Raw genomic sequence first — 15,384 nt, forward strand, 5'->3', positions numbered from 1 at the left:
CTGAGTAAACCGTCGAGAGAAGAAGTCCAGGTGTTCGGTCGTTATTGCTACAGATAAGGAAGCAGAGAGAAGCGCCGCACACTTTATAAGAGTTGCTGTGGTCATGGTGTCTCTTCACAGCAATAGAATATCGCCCAAGACAAATACTTCACGATTTAAACATTTTTTAAAAACTTGTGGTGCTGTTTAAAGCCAGTGTCTTGCACACACTGAGCAAGTGTTCACATCCCTTGCCCACTATTTAATAGCGATAGTGGATCCTGCTGAAGATCACCACATCTTTAAAAATTCTCCTAGAAGATTAATTTTATTTTTAGTTATGCATGGGGATTTGTGTTCATATGTGCATATGAGTAGGTCTCCCTAGAGGCCAGAGGTGTTGGATCACTTGAAGGTAGAGTTACAGACAGTTGTGAGTGACCAACTTGGGCTAGACTCTAAACTCTGGTCTTCTGGAAAAGCAATACTCATTCTTAATTCATTCATCTCTACAGTCCCTATTTCTCCTTCTCCTCCTTCTCCTCCTTCTCCTCCTCTTCCTTCTTTTTTGCACTTTTATTTCTGTATAAATACACACACACACACACACACACACACACACACACACCATGCAGTATATGCAGGAATCAGAGGGCACCCTTTGGGAGTCATCCCTCTTCTTCCAGGGGTTGTTCTCAGATCATCAGGCTTGGCGCCCTTGCTGGGTAGTTTTATTCTAATAAATGTCATATATGTTCTGTGTATATCTACATTTAAATCTACACACACACACACACACACTCTGTTACTCTAGAGAACCCTGGCCTGTTGTCCAGAAATCACCTCACAAACCATATGAACACCGATCTCAGTCAGATAGGAATAGTTTATTGAGCATATGCCCCAGGACTGATTGTCCAGCGCCATGGTCCAGATTCAGGAACTGAACTGTGACCTTGAGTTAAGGTCCTAAAGGGCTTTTTAAGCCTGAGATCTATAAACACTTGTGCCAAGTTATTCCACCAATCAGGATCTAGGGACAGGGGGATTTCCTTAGGAACATGTCTTTTTGTACACTTATCCTGCTCTCATTGGTTGGGGTATTTGACTGTGGCAGGGGGCTTGCCTTGTCAAACACTTATGTCTTAACTTGCCAAGTAGGATGTCAGTTCCCGGGGAGGTCTTGGGAAGTTAAACTTTACTCCACCATTACTCAAAATGGGAGTCTTGTTCCAGATAATTTCTTTTTTTTTTTTTTTTTTTTTTTTTTCAAGACAGGGTTTCTCTGTGTAGCCTTGGCTGTCCTGGAACTCATTCTGTAGACCAGGCTGGCCTCGAACTCAGAAATCCACCTGTCTCTGCCTCCCAAGTGCTGGGATTAAAGGCGTGCGCCATCACTGCCTGGCTTTTTTTTTTTTTTTAAGATTTATTTATTTATTTTATGTGTATGAATACATTGTAGCTGTACAGATGGTCATGAGCCATCGTGTGGCTGGTGGGAATTGAACTCAGGACCTCTGCTTGCTCCGCTCTGGCCCCCCTCTGGCCCCCCTCGCTCCAGAGTAATACACTGTAGCTGTCTTCAGAAGAACCAGAAGAGGGTGTCAGATCTCATCATGGATGGTTGTGAGCCACCATGTGGTTGCTGGGATCCGAACTCAGGAAGAGCAGTCAGTGCTCTTACCTGCTGAGCCATCTCACTAGCCCCAGATAATTTCTTATATTGGTACAGGTGTCTGTCTTATGTATGGGTCCATCCAAGTGGCAGCTTATACCATAAAAGCTTATACACACACACACACACACATATAAAACAGTTTTATATATATATATAAATAAATTATAAATATATATATATATATATATATATATATATATAAAACAGTTTTACTGCCTTCTATCATGATTGGTTTCCAAGGGCACAAAATATAACGGAATATGTAATTAATTTGTCATTAGAAAGTTTCCTAGTAACAGCAAAAACATATGAGAAAGTTTCCTTATAATGTCAGGCTCGCCAGGTAACAGTTACCTAGGCCTTAACGTTTTACTTAGGTCTTAACAGACTGATATGACCAACACATACTGGGTCATCTTGGTTGCCTTAAGCTTGGCCACCTTTCTTTGAGATAAGCATTGAGCTGACCCATGACAGGAGGAGACAGAAATACAAATTTCCGTTCTGTGAAGCACAGTGGAGGACCCACAGCACACAAGCTCCCATTTGTTTAGGAGTAGTTATCTCAGGTATTTTTTAGAATGTCTCCTAAGAGACACTCAGAAGTTTTACTTGAAGGTCTTCAGCATAGGGATAAATACTTTCTCCAGGTGGGATTATCAGACTTAATATGTAGTAGGATGCTGTTACAGGAGTAGCAAGAAACAAGGTACACAAGACTGAAGGTTCACGGTAAGCCCAGAGTTAAAGTTTCCTTACAGCTTCTGCAGCTCATGGTACTTCCTGAAGCCATTGGGAGGGAGTGTTCTTATGAAGTTCCTCTGCAGGGACCTGAAACATACACAGTTCAGTCTTACTAAGTGGCTTTTCACTTTAATGTCTTATTTGTAACTATAACACTGATGATTTTGGGCTGGATTCTGAGATGGATGCACTATAGCCTGGCTTAATGATGTATTTTACATGAATGACTCAGAAAGCCTGCCTAGTCACGCTTTCTTCAAGTCAGTCTGGGAGGCTGAGCCACCACTAAACCATCTCTCTTCTTACTCCCAGCTTACTGAGACTCCCTTTCCTACCAGCGTTCTGACTTAGCTTCCAGACCAAAGTCAGCCTTACGGGCTTTTATATTGTGGAAAGATAAATTGTTAAATACTTGAATTTTGTTTAATGACCTAGGTGAAAGCTTGGTGTTTGTTTATCCATTCATCTGTTCCTTCCTTCCTTCATTTATCCGTTCTCTCAATAAGGGCCCTGTTAAGCTTCCGCCATGTGGTTTTGTAAAGAGTATCCCTGCCCTCTATGTGGATGACTGGTGATATCTCTTGTCTATAAATTAGAGGATTCTCTCAGAGAATCTTATCCCTGTCCCCTAGGGATAAGGAGGCAATTTGTTGTCTATTGTTATTGTGTTTGTTTGTTTATATATTCGTTTCAAAGGGATTATTTCAGTGTGTTGGGAATTTTGGAGGATATCTAGAAAAATATGGAGCTGATACATTTTCTGTTTTCATGCGAGGTTAGGACTCCAAAGACTGTGTGAGGAAGCGCAGTTAATATCCCTAAAAAAGAGGTACAAGTGAGATTCTGTGAGAACCCCCAAGCACTCTTGAATGCAATGGTTTGAATACAGGTAGGGAGGTTCGTTTAGGAAGTTGCAGAAAACCTCTCTTGTAAAGCTGGATCCTTAGTAAGGCACGCCTAGGGCTTCTAAACAAGTTCTTTCTAAATGGTACAAGTGAAGAGGGGCAGATGTTATTTTCATTGATCAGGAAAGCCCCACATACTTCCATCATGTAAGATATCTTTATATCTTGAATTTGGATGTTCTTTTTGGTTCTTCACAAAGCACTTGTATACAGTATGTGCACGTTGTACGGAGGAAGCACAGACAGGGCCCTGCGTTTTACTGGTTATGTTCAGGGATCTAAAAGTCAACGCTCAAACAAAGTTAACATTTATTGAGCAGGAACAAGGCATACATATTTATAGCTATCTGTGTTTGCTTACCTCCCTCTTTAGAATTTGCGTGGAACATTTTCAAAAAGCCTTGACTTCAATAAACACTCATTGGGTGATTAGCTTCTTTCATGCTTTACTTACATATGACTTAGGCCATTTCTGACATTTCACTACAGTAGTTGCAGCTCCAAATCTGGAAGAACTAACTTACTAGTGAAACGTGTGATATTTAGTCTTGTAATGCATTTACACTAAAACCTAGAGCTCCCTACCCCCCAACTCTGGAACAGAACAAACAGACTGGAGCAAGGTATTAAGTAGAGCCAGGGATCTGTAAGAAGAGATATATATGGACAACTAGAATCAAGTGGTTTAGTCAAAAGTACAAGACAATGCTGTATAGCTATGTCTATCAGTATATATAGAGTCAGAGTTGCAGTGTGTGTGTGTGTGTGTGTACAGTGCTGATATTAATTCAGGGCCCTGTGTATATTAAGCAAGTAAATATGACTGAATCAATACTTAAGTCTGATACTTTCCTTTCTCTTTCTCTTTCTCTTTCTCTCTTTCTTTCTTTCTTTCTTTCTTTCTTTCTTTCTTTCTTTCTTTCCTTTTTCTTTCGAGACAGGGTTTCTCTGTATAGCCCTGGATGTCCTGGAACTCACTTTGTAGGCCAGGCTGGCCTCGAACTCAGAAATCCGCCTGCCTCTACCTCCCAAGTGCTTCAAAAATATACAAATGTTGTAGATTTAAACCTCTGAGAATTATACCTACATCTACAAATGCCTGTTGAATATATACCAAGTGACCCATTAAAGTTAAATTGAAATAATAAATCTAACATTGGTGTCTTGATCGTTCATGTTTACTGAGACCTAGCCTCCCATTCTTCCATCAGTCTGAAATCCAGGGCAGGTGCCCTGAAGCCACTTTACAGTTTCTTCACTTGTCTTCTTGTAGAATATGATCTTAGGTTTAGTATTTAACTCTCCTTCCATCTCTCCCTCTCTCCCCTTCCTCATTCCCTAACTCCCTTTCTCCCTTCATCCCTTCTTCCTTTCCTTCCTGGGTTAAGGCTGGCTGATACATATCTGTTTTTGTATATATGCTATATATATATACAGTCAACTCCTTTACCTGTGTGTCAAGCATATATATATATATATATATATATATATATATATATATATATACACACATATGTATATATATATGTGTGTGTGTGGCCAGAACATTTCTTTTTAATTGAATTATAATTTATCTACATTATTTACTCTGTTCCCCACACCTCCATCCTTTTAGCATTTTCTCTGTTCCTTTCTTTTGCAAAGATTATTTGATTTATTGGCAAATAAATTCTAATATTACTTGTGGGAAAATGAAAAAAAATTGAGGTTGGCTGCATCAGACTTTAATTTGTATTTTCCAGTAACTTGATAAAAGCAGTGGAGTGAAAATTCTCTCTCTCTCTCTCTCTCTCTCTCTCTCTCTCTCTCTCTCTTCCTCTCTCTCCTCCCTCTTGTTAGAAATGAATTCATAGAAACTCTTCCTAGGCCTTCCATCAGTTTCTTTAGGGGAAACCATTATTTTTTTTTCTCTATTACTATTTTTTCAGGACTGATTACTATGACAAGCTTGGAGGTGAGAAAGGAAGGACACTAGAGAATGCTTCCTCCTCATCTAGAAAATGTCACTTCCTTCAGAGAGCAAGCTTTTGTGGTTGATTTCTCTAGGTATTCAGTTTATGTTCCACATTCTGTGAACTTGATGGGGTCTGCTGCAGCTCCTTTACCTGTGTGCCAAGCATCTGAGTTGTCGTGTAGGTTGTTTGAGAAAGGCAAGACTTGCCAACACCTGTATACTCAAGGGTTACTCTTACTGTGTCTGTGTGAACCAAAAAGCCAGAGTCACAAGATATTAAAACACATGGATGAAGAACCCACACAAACAAAATCCAAAGCCCAACCAACTCAATAAAAATATGCCGAAGCTTCTATTTTCCATTGAATTCTTTTAAAAAAAAAATCTAGACCAAAATGTGTGTTCGTGTGCTGCTGAAGTCTGGTTAAGTCAAATAACCATGACTAGAAACTTAGCATCACAAAGTGATGCTAAGGACATCAGTAGAACACTTTTTATATGACTCTTTCCTTTTCTTTTCTAAATGTAAGTTTGAATTGTGTATGAAAAGACCACAACATCAATATGTCTGCATCAAAATGTGATTTAGAAGTTAATTTAAATGTGAAGTTCTGGGAATATGTTTTCCAATTTATTTTATTTGTTTCTCTTTATTTGTACACAAGCATACACAAAAACCTCTTTGCATGTAATAAACTCTAAAACAGGTCTTGCAATAAGCATCAAATAAAAATTCTGTGTAATAAGAAAGCTATAAGTATTTATTTAGCCTTCCCCTCCACCCAGTAGCAATTGAAATGGGTGGCATGTTTTGCTTAGAAATACTGTGAATAGTCAACACTTCACAGAGTTGTTTATGAAGAAATTTCAGTGAGGTCTAATATTTAAAAGTATTTCAAGCCATGTGTGAAAAATTCATTATAACTGATTTAGGGAGGAAACTGTCTTTGAACCAAAATGCATTCTTAGTGATGACCCAGGGTCAGTCCCATAGTCATGACCTAGGGTCGGTCTCAGAGGTTCACAGCAGCACTATTCAACCTTAAGGACGAGCCAATCTTTGCTACTTACATTACAGTCACATTGGAAGAAACTGATGGGACAGCTCGTAAATTGGCTTCATCACAGTCAAGTTCTAGATCTCGGCACAAACAATGCATGGGCACAGAGCCAACCACTGAACAGAGAGGAAGCGGGAAGGAGTAATGAAGTGGGGGGCCAGGGGGAAGAGGGAACGAAGAGAAAGAAAGGCAGAGCCATGAGAATATCGCCTACTACGAAAGTCTATCATGCTTTACCTAAGCGCGTGGGTGAATGCTTTAAATTAAGGTTCCACTGTTTGCTCTGAATTTCAAGTCAAGACCAAGCCGGCCTAGCATTAACATTAGGTAATATACATGTTGAAGATCCTATCCCCCTTTCCTTTTGTTTTTCCTTTTTTAAGGATTTTTAAAATTGTGTGTGTGTGTGTGTGTGTGTGCATATGTGTGTGTGTGTGTGTGTGTGTGTGTGTGTGCGCCCATGAGTGTGAAGGTGTGTGTGTGTATGTGTGTGCATTTATATATGTGTGTGCGCCCATGAGTGTGAAGGTGTGTGTGTGTGTGTGTGTGTGAGTCCATGGGTGCCCCAGAGGACATCAGATTCCTTGCATCTGGTGGTTACTGGTTACAGGGGGTTGCTGATGGGAGCTGGGGAACCAGACTCCAGCCCTTTGCAGAAGAAGCAAGTGCTCTTAACCACTGAGAAATCTTTCAACTCCCATCTCAGATGTTTGTTCAGATAATGCAATGCTGACTAATATGGGGGTGGGAAAAAGAAAGGAGTTTCCTAGACAGAATTTCTCACCATCTTTTAAGTTTTCTCTAGACATAGGAGGATATGAAATGGCTTGCATAGTGAGATGGACTAGTGCTCGGAGCAGGAACAGAGGAGGCCTTCTTTCCAGGCCTGCCCACTGGTTTTGTTTTAATAGAGGACTGACATTTCATTTGTTGCAAAATGAGTGAAATCTTCTGCTTCTCTTGACAAAGGGAGAAATGATTGCGTGCGTACGTGCGTGTGTGTGCGTGTGTGTGTGTGTGTGTGTGTGTGTGTGTGTGTGTGTATGACTGTGGAGGGGGAGGATTTATGTCCATTTGCAAGCTTCTGTTTGATAATAAATGCTGAAAGTAATAAAGTCTAAAGGAGACTAAAGGATTTTTAACCAGAAGCTAGCAAGGAGACATAAGCACAGAGTGACGGACTTTTATCCTTTTGAAAGGGTTTTCCCCATATAGCTCAGGGTTGAGAGCGCAGAATCCTGGCAGCAACTCCTGCTTGTCCTGCAGAGTTTTAAATGAGCTATTACTGTTTAAAAATAAGCAAGTATATGTAAAGCATTGCAATTTTAGTGTCTTGGAAGACGTTGATAGACATGGATACACATGTTCCTGATTGACAACAGCTGGAAGTGGTTTCTCTCATGCACTTAGGCCCTGAATATTTTATAGCAGTAGCTGCTGCTGTGTGGTTCCCAGCACCAGGAGTCAATAGGCAATGAAAAAGAGGGCAACAATCACTGTCTTGGAAGTGTCCATTTCACAGCAAGCAGAAACCACACTGCAGGAGTTAAATGGATTACAAGTGCTATTAGACTACTTAGCTTTGTGAATGGGAGGGCTCTAGTAGATTGTAGACCCTTTGAATCACATCTGTAAGATGCTCCAGCCCCACAAGATGGCCAAAAGTATACACCCCATTCTTCATTGTCCCAACACCCAATCTCAGTGAAAATAGGATGTGCAGAGGAGCATTCTACCCACAAGTGAAATTTTAGGAGCTACTCAGCCTATCTATGACAAAAAACCCTCTCAATATTTTAAAAATATCTTTTGAAAAACTCCTGGATGCTGTCAGGCTTCAAAGTTGTACCTGTTCTGCAGAATGTGGTGACACACACCTGTAATCCAGAATATGGGAGGCAGAGGCAAGAGGATTGTGGGTTCAAAGTCACCCTGGTAATTTAAAACTATATTAAAAATGTTCATGTAAGAGTTATAACTGGGTTAAAAAAGGATTACTGCATGAGCAGGTTAATGCTTATAGCCAATGAATATATAATTTCTCCCTCAGATCCTTCAAAGTTAAACTTTGATCACGCATTGGCTACCTTACATATGATGCTTGCCATGACATTTCTTGGAGAGGTGCCTTTAAAATGGGAATTGCTCACATTCTTTTCAAGTATTCAAAAAAAGTTTGAGCTGATCTTAGGTTCATTTCTAACAAGAATCTGACATGAGAAAAGTGTTACAACAGGAACCTTAATTTAAGTTTCACCCCATGGTTATTTCATGTACTGCTTGAGATGTTTAATTTAGCAATTGCAATCCCCACTTTCTCTAAAGAAAGCTAATTAAAAATTGAGCTTTTTGATGCCTTCTAAGCATTGACAAAAAAATTACCATTGTATTGATCTCGATCCACCACTTATTGTGTGGTGTGGTGCTTCTTGAATAATTACTTGTGGCGAATCTCTTCCACAGGGACAGAGCAGGCAAAACTGGGTTCTTTTCTGACTCCCTCTGCTTTCCCCTACTGTTTTTGCTTTACAAACTATATAGTGTGAGCCATGAAAGCTGGCATTTCTCTCCTTGACCTTTATGGTTGCAACTGCTGAATTCTCTTCAGCAAGAGCTCTCTCTCTCTCTCTTTCTCTCTCTCTCTCTCTCTTTCTCTCTCTCTCTCCTCCCTCCTCCATCTTTCCCTCACTCCCTCCCTCTCTCCCTCTCTCTCTCTTTTATTTTGTTTCTTTCTTCCTTTCCCCTCTTTCTTCCCAGTGTATCTGGACACAGGTTCCCACTGTGTGGCCCAGGATGGTCTTGAACATCAGATCTACTGCCCAGGCTTGTGGTGCTGCTGACGTTACACCATTATACCATTGGACTTTTTATGTTTGACATATGTGCAGGTGTGCACCATTAGACCAAAACTGAGCATTTCTTATGGATTATTTTCTTTGCTATTACCTTCTTTTGCCATTTAACATTTGCCTGTTATAACTTGTTAATGTGTTAATGATTTAACGGTGTTAATAACTACACTTTAAAAATTTCTACTACCTTTTCTTTTGCCATTTAACATTTGCCTTTTATAACTTGTTAATGTGTGTTAATGTTTTAATTCTGTTAACAACTATACTTTAACTTTTAATTGATAAAATATTTTTTGGGATATGGTAAGACAGAAGATTCAGTTCAACTTTTTTTCAATAGGGTAAGATGAAATTTCAATTTAAATATAATAAATGAAAACATAAAATACAAAAATGAAATTACATTTTAAGATAATATAGTTTATGCTTTTGTTTTATATTAATAGCAATGCTATGCCTTTTACATTTTCAAAAGGTTTTTCAGCAATATTAGGAATTAAACCTAGAACCTCCCTCATACATGCTAGGCAAGTGCTCTGCCGGCTGGGCAGCTACATCACCAGCTGAACTTTTAGCTTTCCAATGATCAAATTATTTGGTTCCCCACCTGAGAGGCAGGTGTGATGCTGACAAAGATTGCTGGGCAGCTGTATGACTCTCGGGAGAGATGGGCGTACCATTATGTTGGGGATCGTTAGCAGTCTTTTAATCTCATTTGAGTAGTGAAGACACAAACATATTATCAATGTGAAAAGCTAAACTTTAAATTTATAGTAGAACAACAAGGAAAAGAACACAGCAAAAGAGTCGTCCTTCTCCAACCCTTGGTTTATGAGTATAGTTTTGAAAATTACAGGTCCCACGCAGATATATCTATTTGCAGAATTTATAAACTAGACAAAACTTATTTAAAATAAATTATTTTAGTAGGGTTCCTGATTGAAAGCATGAGGAAGCTGCTCTTTAGGCTTGCTCCCTTCCACACCTCAGGCAGTGTCTGACCGTGTTCAGCAGGTAACAGGAGTGAACTGCAGGAGCAAGGCTTTCAAAGGCCTGTGGCTTGGCGCATGGCTGGAGACCACAGGCATCTTTTCGCTTGTAGACATTAAGACCCAAGCAGCTGCTCTGCTCCTCCATTTCCTTGGTTTCCCTCCCTGCACAGTTTTTCTTTTCTCTTCTTTCTGCTTGCCTGCCTGCCTTTTTTTTTTTAAACATAAATTTTTAAATTGATTCTTTGGGAATTTCACACCATGCACCCCAGTCCCACTCATTTCCCAGCCCTTCCATGTCCACCCTCCACCCTTGTAACCTCCCCCATGAAAAGAAAAATAAAAAAAAAATTTAAAATTAAAAAAGAGAAAAAGGACAAAAAATGTCTCTGATGGTCAAAGGACTTTATATAAAATAGCAACCCTGATCACTGACATTGATTTTGTTTGCAATACCTGATTTGATTGATTAGTTTTAAGAACAGAATTCCAAATTGAAGTTTCCTTTCTTAAGATGCTTGCAACTAGAAAAACCATAATTGACTTTCAAAATCAAAATGTTGTATCCAAAAGGTAAAAGCCTGGTGTCTTACCACGGCCTCATCAAAGGGGGCACTCAGCTGCTGGGGGTACTTACAGCATTCGGAAGTTTCTGCCTCCAAGGAATTTGTGGAAGTCAGTTTGTAGTAATTAGCAAAATATTTGTCCAGTTGTAGAGACCACCCATTGTTGTCTCCTGAAAAGAAAAACCCGATAGCGAGGAAGTTAAAAAAAAAGGCAAAACAAGCCGATATATTTTGCTCTCTTGGCAAAAATAGTTCCTCTAAAATGAGGCAGTGAATCTTGAAGGTAGTTTGTTGGTTGTCATCAAGAACTTGCAACAGGTATGCATTTCTGTCCCCAGTTGGAGGCCTAGAGTGGCCCCAATCTCCAGGTTTATCAAGCACTGTAGTAGCTTCTTGCAAGTCCTATTTACCACACTTGAGCCAGCAATGGTCATATATGCTGCAATGTGGTCTATCATTCATTCTTTCCGTTGTTTTATGTTTTTCTAAATCACCTTCACTAACTAACACTGATTCTCAGAATGTATAGACATATCAACTTTATTCATCTAAACTAGTTTTGGAGATGTACAGACATGGATAGGTGGCTGTGGTGGTTTGAATGAGAACGGCTCCCAACCATTCATGCTTACTCTCTAGTTGGTAAGTGGTTTAGGAAAGAGTAGGAGGTGTGGCCTCATTGGAGTAGGTGTGGCCATGTTGGAGTAGGTGTGGCCATGTTGGAGTAGGTGTGGCCATGTTGGAGTAGGTGTGGCCATGTTGGAGTAGGTGTGGCCTCGTTAGAGAAAGAGCGTCGCTTGGGGTGGTCTTTGAGGTTTCAAAAGCCCACAACAGGTCCAGTGTCTCTTTATCTTTGTCTGCTGCCTTCAAATCAGGATGTAAAGTCCTCAGCACCATGCCTGTCTGCTTCCTACAATGATGACCATAGACTAATTCTATGAAACTGTAAGCAAGCCCCCTAATTAAATGCTTTATTTTATGAGTCGCCTTGGTTATGATATCTCTTAATAATATTAGCAAACCAAGGTGGGAAGGATGACTATACTTAACGCATGAAGCAGCAGGCCGGAGAGGTGTCTCAGTTGGAAAGGCGCTTGCTGTACAAACACCGGTTTGCGCCTGAGTTTAGTTTCCAGAATCCACATTAAAACAAACAAACAAACAAAATCAAAAACCAAAATTAAACAAAACAAACGTGGGCATGGTGACATGTTCTTGTGATTCCAGTATTAGGGAAGAGAAGACAGAAAAACTGAATATAAGGAAGAGAGCTGACTCAAGAGAAAGACTGGACTGCAGAGGCAGCAGAGCTGGAGAAAGCGGCCACTGGAGTCTTTTGGAGCCTAGACTGTTTCATCAAGAGATCCAGAGGCTGGACATGGAACTGAATGGTTTGGTATTTGGCCTGTTGGTCTTTGGTCTTGCTCTGGTCTGATACTTTCTTGCTATGCAACTTCTCTGTTGGAATGGGAACAGCTGTTCTGTGCCACTTTATATATTCGAACACACCTGTAACTTTATAGAAGTTCACAGTTAAGGCATTGGCTCTAGTTTAGTCGGAAGACTTTGGACTTTTAAATGATGTTGAAACTGTTAAAGCCTGTATAGACTTTTGAAGTTGGAATGGACTCATTCTGTATTATGAGGTGGCCATGAGTTTACAGGGACAAAGCACAGACAGTTATTGCCTAGCAGATATAATTAGGTGTCAAACCGATAAGGTGTAAACTTGTGATAGTTTATACTGTCAACTTGACAGAATCCACTAAAGACACACGTTTCTGGGCATGTTTGTGAGGGATTATCGGATTGGGTTACTTGAGGTGGGAGGATCCCCACTAGATGTATGCAGAACTACCCCAGAACTAGGTTAGGGCTCCAGGTTGAATAAAAAGAAAGTAGGCTGAGTATAATAACTTATCACCCTTTGTGCCCACTTTTTCTCCAGCATTGAGGACTGAATCTATGAGGCGAGTGTTCTACCAGCCTCAACTCTGTGTGTCTTGACTGTGGATGCAATGTGACCAGCTGCCCCAAGCCTGTGGCCACTGGGACTCCCCTTCTCTAATGAACATTTGCCAGGCATGTTGTTGGCCCAATAAAAGACCCTCCTAAGACTTGCACATCCTCTCACTGAGTCCTCTGAAGCTGTGATAGGAAAAGCAACCTTGGTTATATGAGCAAGCAGTCTCAGGTAGAGGACTGGCCGTGTGTGTGTGTGTGTGTGTGTGTGTGTGTGTGTGTGTCTTTGGGTTGTGTCCATCAGATTTTGAAGTCTGTGACACTAACATTTCCCCTTTCCTAGGCTTGGCAGTTTGTTGACTCCTTTGCAAACATTTAACTGGTTTTTTATTTTTATTATTTATTTATTTATTTATTTACTTTTGGTTTTTCGAGACAGGGTTTTCTGTGTAGCCCTGGCTGTCCTGGAACTCACTCTGTAGACCAGGTTGGCCTTGAACTCAGAAATCTGCCTACCTCTGCCTTCCAAGTGCTGGGATTAGAGGCATGTGCCACCACTGCCCGGCTCATTAATCGATTTTTTAAATTAACACAGAGCCATTTAGGAATTGGAATTTAAGTTTATTATTATTAGACGAGGAAAGTATTGAAAATTACAGTGTTACCAAAAAATTTTCAAAATAAATTCATTTTTCAGAGTAGCATTATGAGATGTTATTATGTATTTATGAATAAAATGTGGGACTAGGTGACTTCCTGGTCTCTGGTGATATTGAGGACCTACTGTTTCCTCCTTCTTTTCCTCTTCTTCCCCTTCTTTCTTTTCCCCCTCAACCCCTCTCTCCCTCTTTTTTTTCTTCTTTTGATGTGGTACTATAGACCAACCCAGGGACTCACGCACATACTAGGCCAGTGCTCTACCTTCTTCTTACAACCAAGGTTGCTTTTCCTGTCACAGCTGCAGAGGACTCAGTGAGCAGACGACCAAGTCTCAGGAGGGTCTGCAGACCTGACCTTTCAGGCTGCCAGGCCTTGTGGAACTGTGGACTGGGGTGGCTGCAGCACACCTGGTCAGACATTCCCATTCGGAAGCAGTGGGGGGTGGGTGGGTGGGTGGGGTGGAGCTGAGGGGAAGCAGGTGACAAGGCAGCTCTCTGGAACACAAGGCTGTTTAGTAGGTGATAGGCATGCCGGTGACTGACATGATGTTATTTGCAGTTACTTCTTTAGCAGGTCCTATTTTTAACTCAGCTTTTTTACAAGTGGACTATTTTAAGTTGTCACATTTTTACTATACACTGTGGAGTGACTTGGCATCATGGGCTTGGTGCCCTTTCCTTGTTCTTCGTCTCTCATGACTGCCCCTTTGCCCTTCTTCTGTTTTAAGGCATGCTGTGTATGTGATTATCTTAGTTTCCTTACTGTTGCTGTGTGATAAAATATGCCGACAAAAGCAAATTAAAGAGAGCTTATTTTAGCTCCCAGGTTACCGCCCATGGCTTTGAAGAAGTCATAGTCACGCAGGAGCTTGGACAGCCTGTCATACTGCACGGAATTAGTTCATACCGCTTACCCCCAGCTCTCTTCGACCTTTACAAGACCCAGAATACTTTGCCGAGGGAATGGTGTCATTCCTCAGTTAATCTAGTCTAGTAACTCCTACAGTCATGCTCAGAGGCCTATTTATCAGACAGTTCTAGACTTTTGTCCCGGTGACAATTAGTATTGGCCACCACTGTGGCCTTTGTTGCAGCAATTTTGTCAAACAAGTTCTAATGGTGTAGTTGCTCAAGTCTTGTTGCTTGCTTGATCTTTCTTCTTCTTCTTTTTTTTTTCTGTTATAAAAGACATTAGTGGGGCTTTTGCTGGGACATCATCTTGGACCAGGTGGACTGTTGGGGGCAAGGGTGGTTTCACAGACAATATTGACCCTGTAGCAGGTGTTACTAAAATGTAAGTGTCCCCATAAACCCACCACATGCTGTCTGGCTCATAACAGGTATAAAAAAAAATCTTAAATATTTACGTTCTTGTCATACTTCTTTATGGAGTCACGAGGTTGAAGGATCCTTTAGCAGGGAACAAGCTGAGTATAGAGCTGGCCATTACAGAAGGGATGGTAATGCTGTCTATTATTGTCATGGTTACCATGAGTGGTATGGGAGGAGGGGGAGGGGTCCATGGATGTTAGAGAAGAGGAAGCTTGCAGCCGGAGTAGTGGTGGAAGAACTGGATATAGATGGGCAGCTCATGCAGCACAGGGACCACTGAGATATAGTAGTTAACCATGGCATTGGTGGCCTCCATGTTCATTTCACTGAGGATTCTTCCCCTTCAGCATGAGTGACTGCCATGCTGGTGACCTTATTAAAGGTGGCATCGCTGGGCAACATGTGCCATTATGGAAGGGAATCCCTGCAAGTCTGCTGTCCACTTTGAACTTCTTCCTGTCATTTTCGATGACTGCTGAGCTGCTGTAATGGTAAATCCATGATAAGCTCATGATAAAAAGTTGTGGCTTTAAACCAATGGCTATGTCTGGGATAGTGTCCTAGATGCACTGAATGGACACTTGAGCTTGGGATGGAGCCACTCCAATTCCTTCTCACCCTCATTCTTCTTCACTCTTTTCCACTTTCCTCTCCCTCCCCACACATACAGAGAGCAGTGGAAAAACCAGAAAAAAAGTGAAAG

At 40.9% G+C, this 15,384-nt stretch overlaps 1 protein-coding gene across 1 annotated transcript in view; it reads right to left on the reverse strand.

Annotated features, from left to right (window-relative positions):
• Rxfp1 (relaxin family peptide receptor 1) overlaps positions 1-15,384 on the reverse strand; it is a 116,663-nt gene that overhangs the window by 39,932 nt on the left and 61,347 nt on the right. Inside the window, exons 3-5 of the mRNA XM_031376032.1 lie at positions 10,800-10,898; positions 6,332-6,437; positions 2,417-2,488 (exon numbers count right to left, since the gene is read on the reverse strand). Coding sequence (XP_031231892.1) covers positions 2,417-2,488; positions 6,332-6,437; positions 10,800-10,898 — 277 coding nt within the window. The remainder of the gene's footprint in view (positions 1-2,416; positions 2,489-6,331; positions 6,438-10,799; positions 10,899-15,384) is intronic.

This window comes from Mastomys coucha, unplaced genomic scaffold (genome assembly GCF_008632895.1).
Source record: "Mastomys coucha isolate ucsf_1 unplaced genomic scaffold, UCSF_Mcou_1 pScaffold16, whole genome shotgun sequence".
Classification (NCBI taxonomy): domain Eukaryota; kingdom Metazoa; phylum Chordata; class Mammalia; order Rodentia; family Muridae; genus Mastomys; species Mastomys coucha.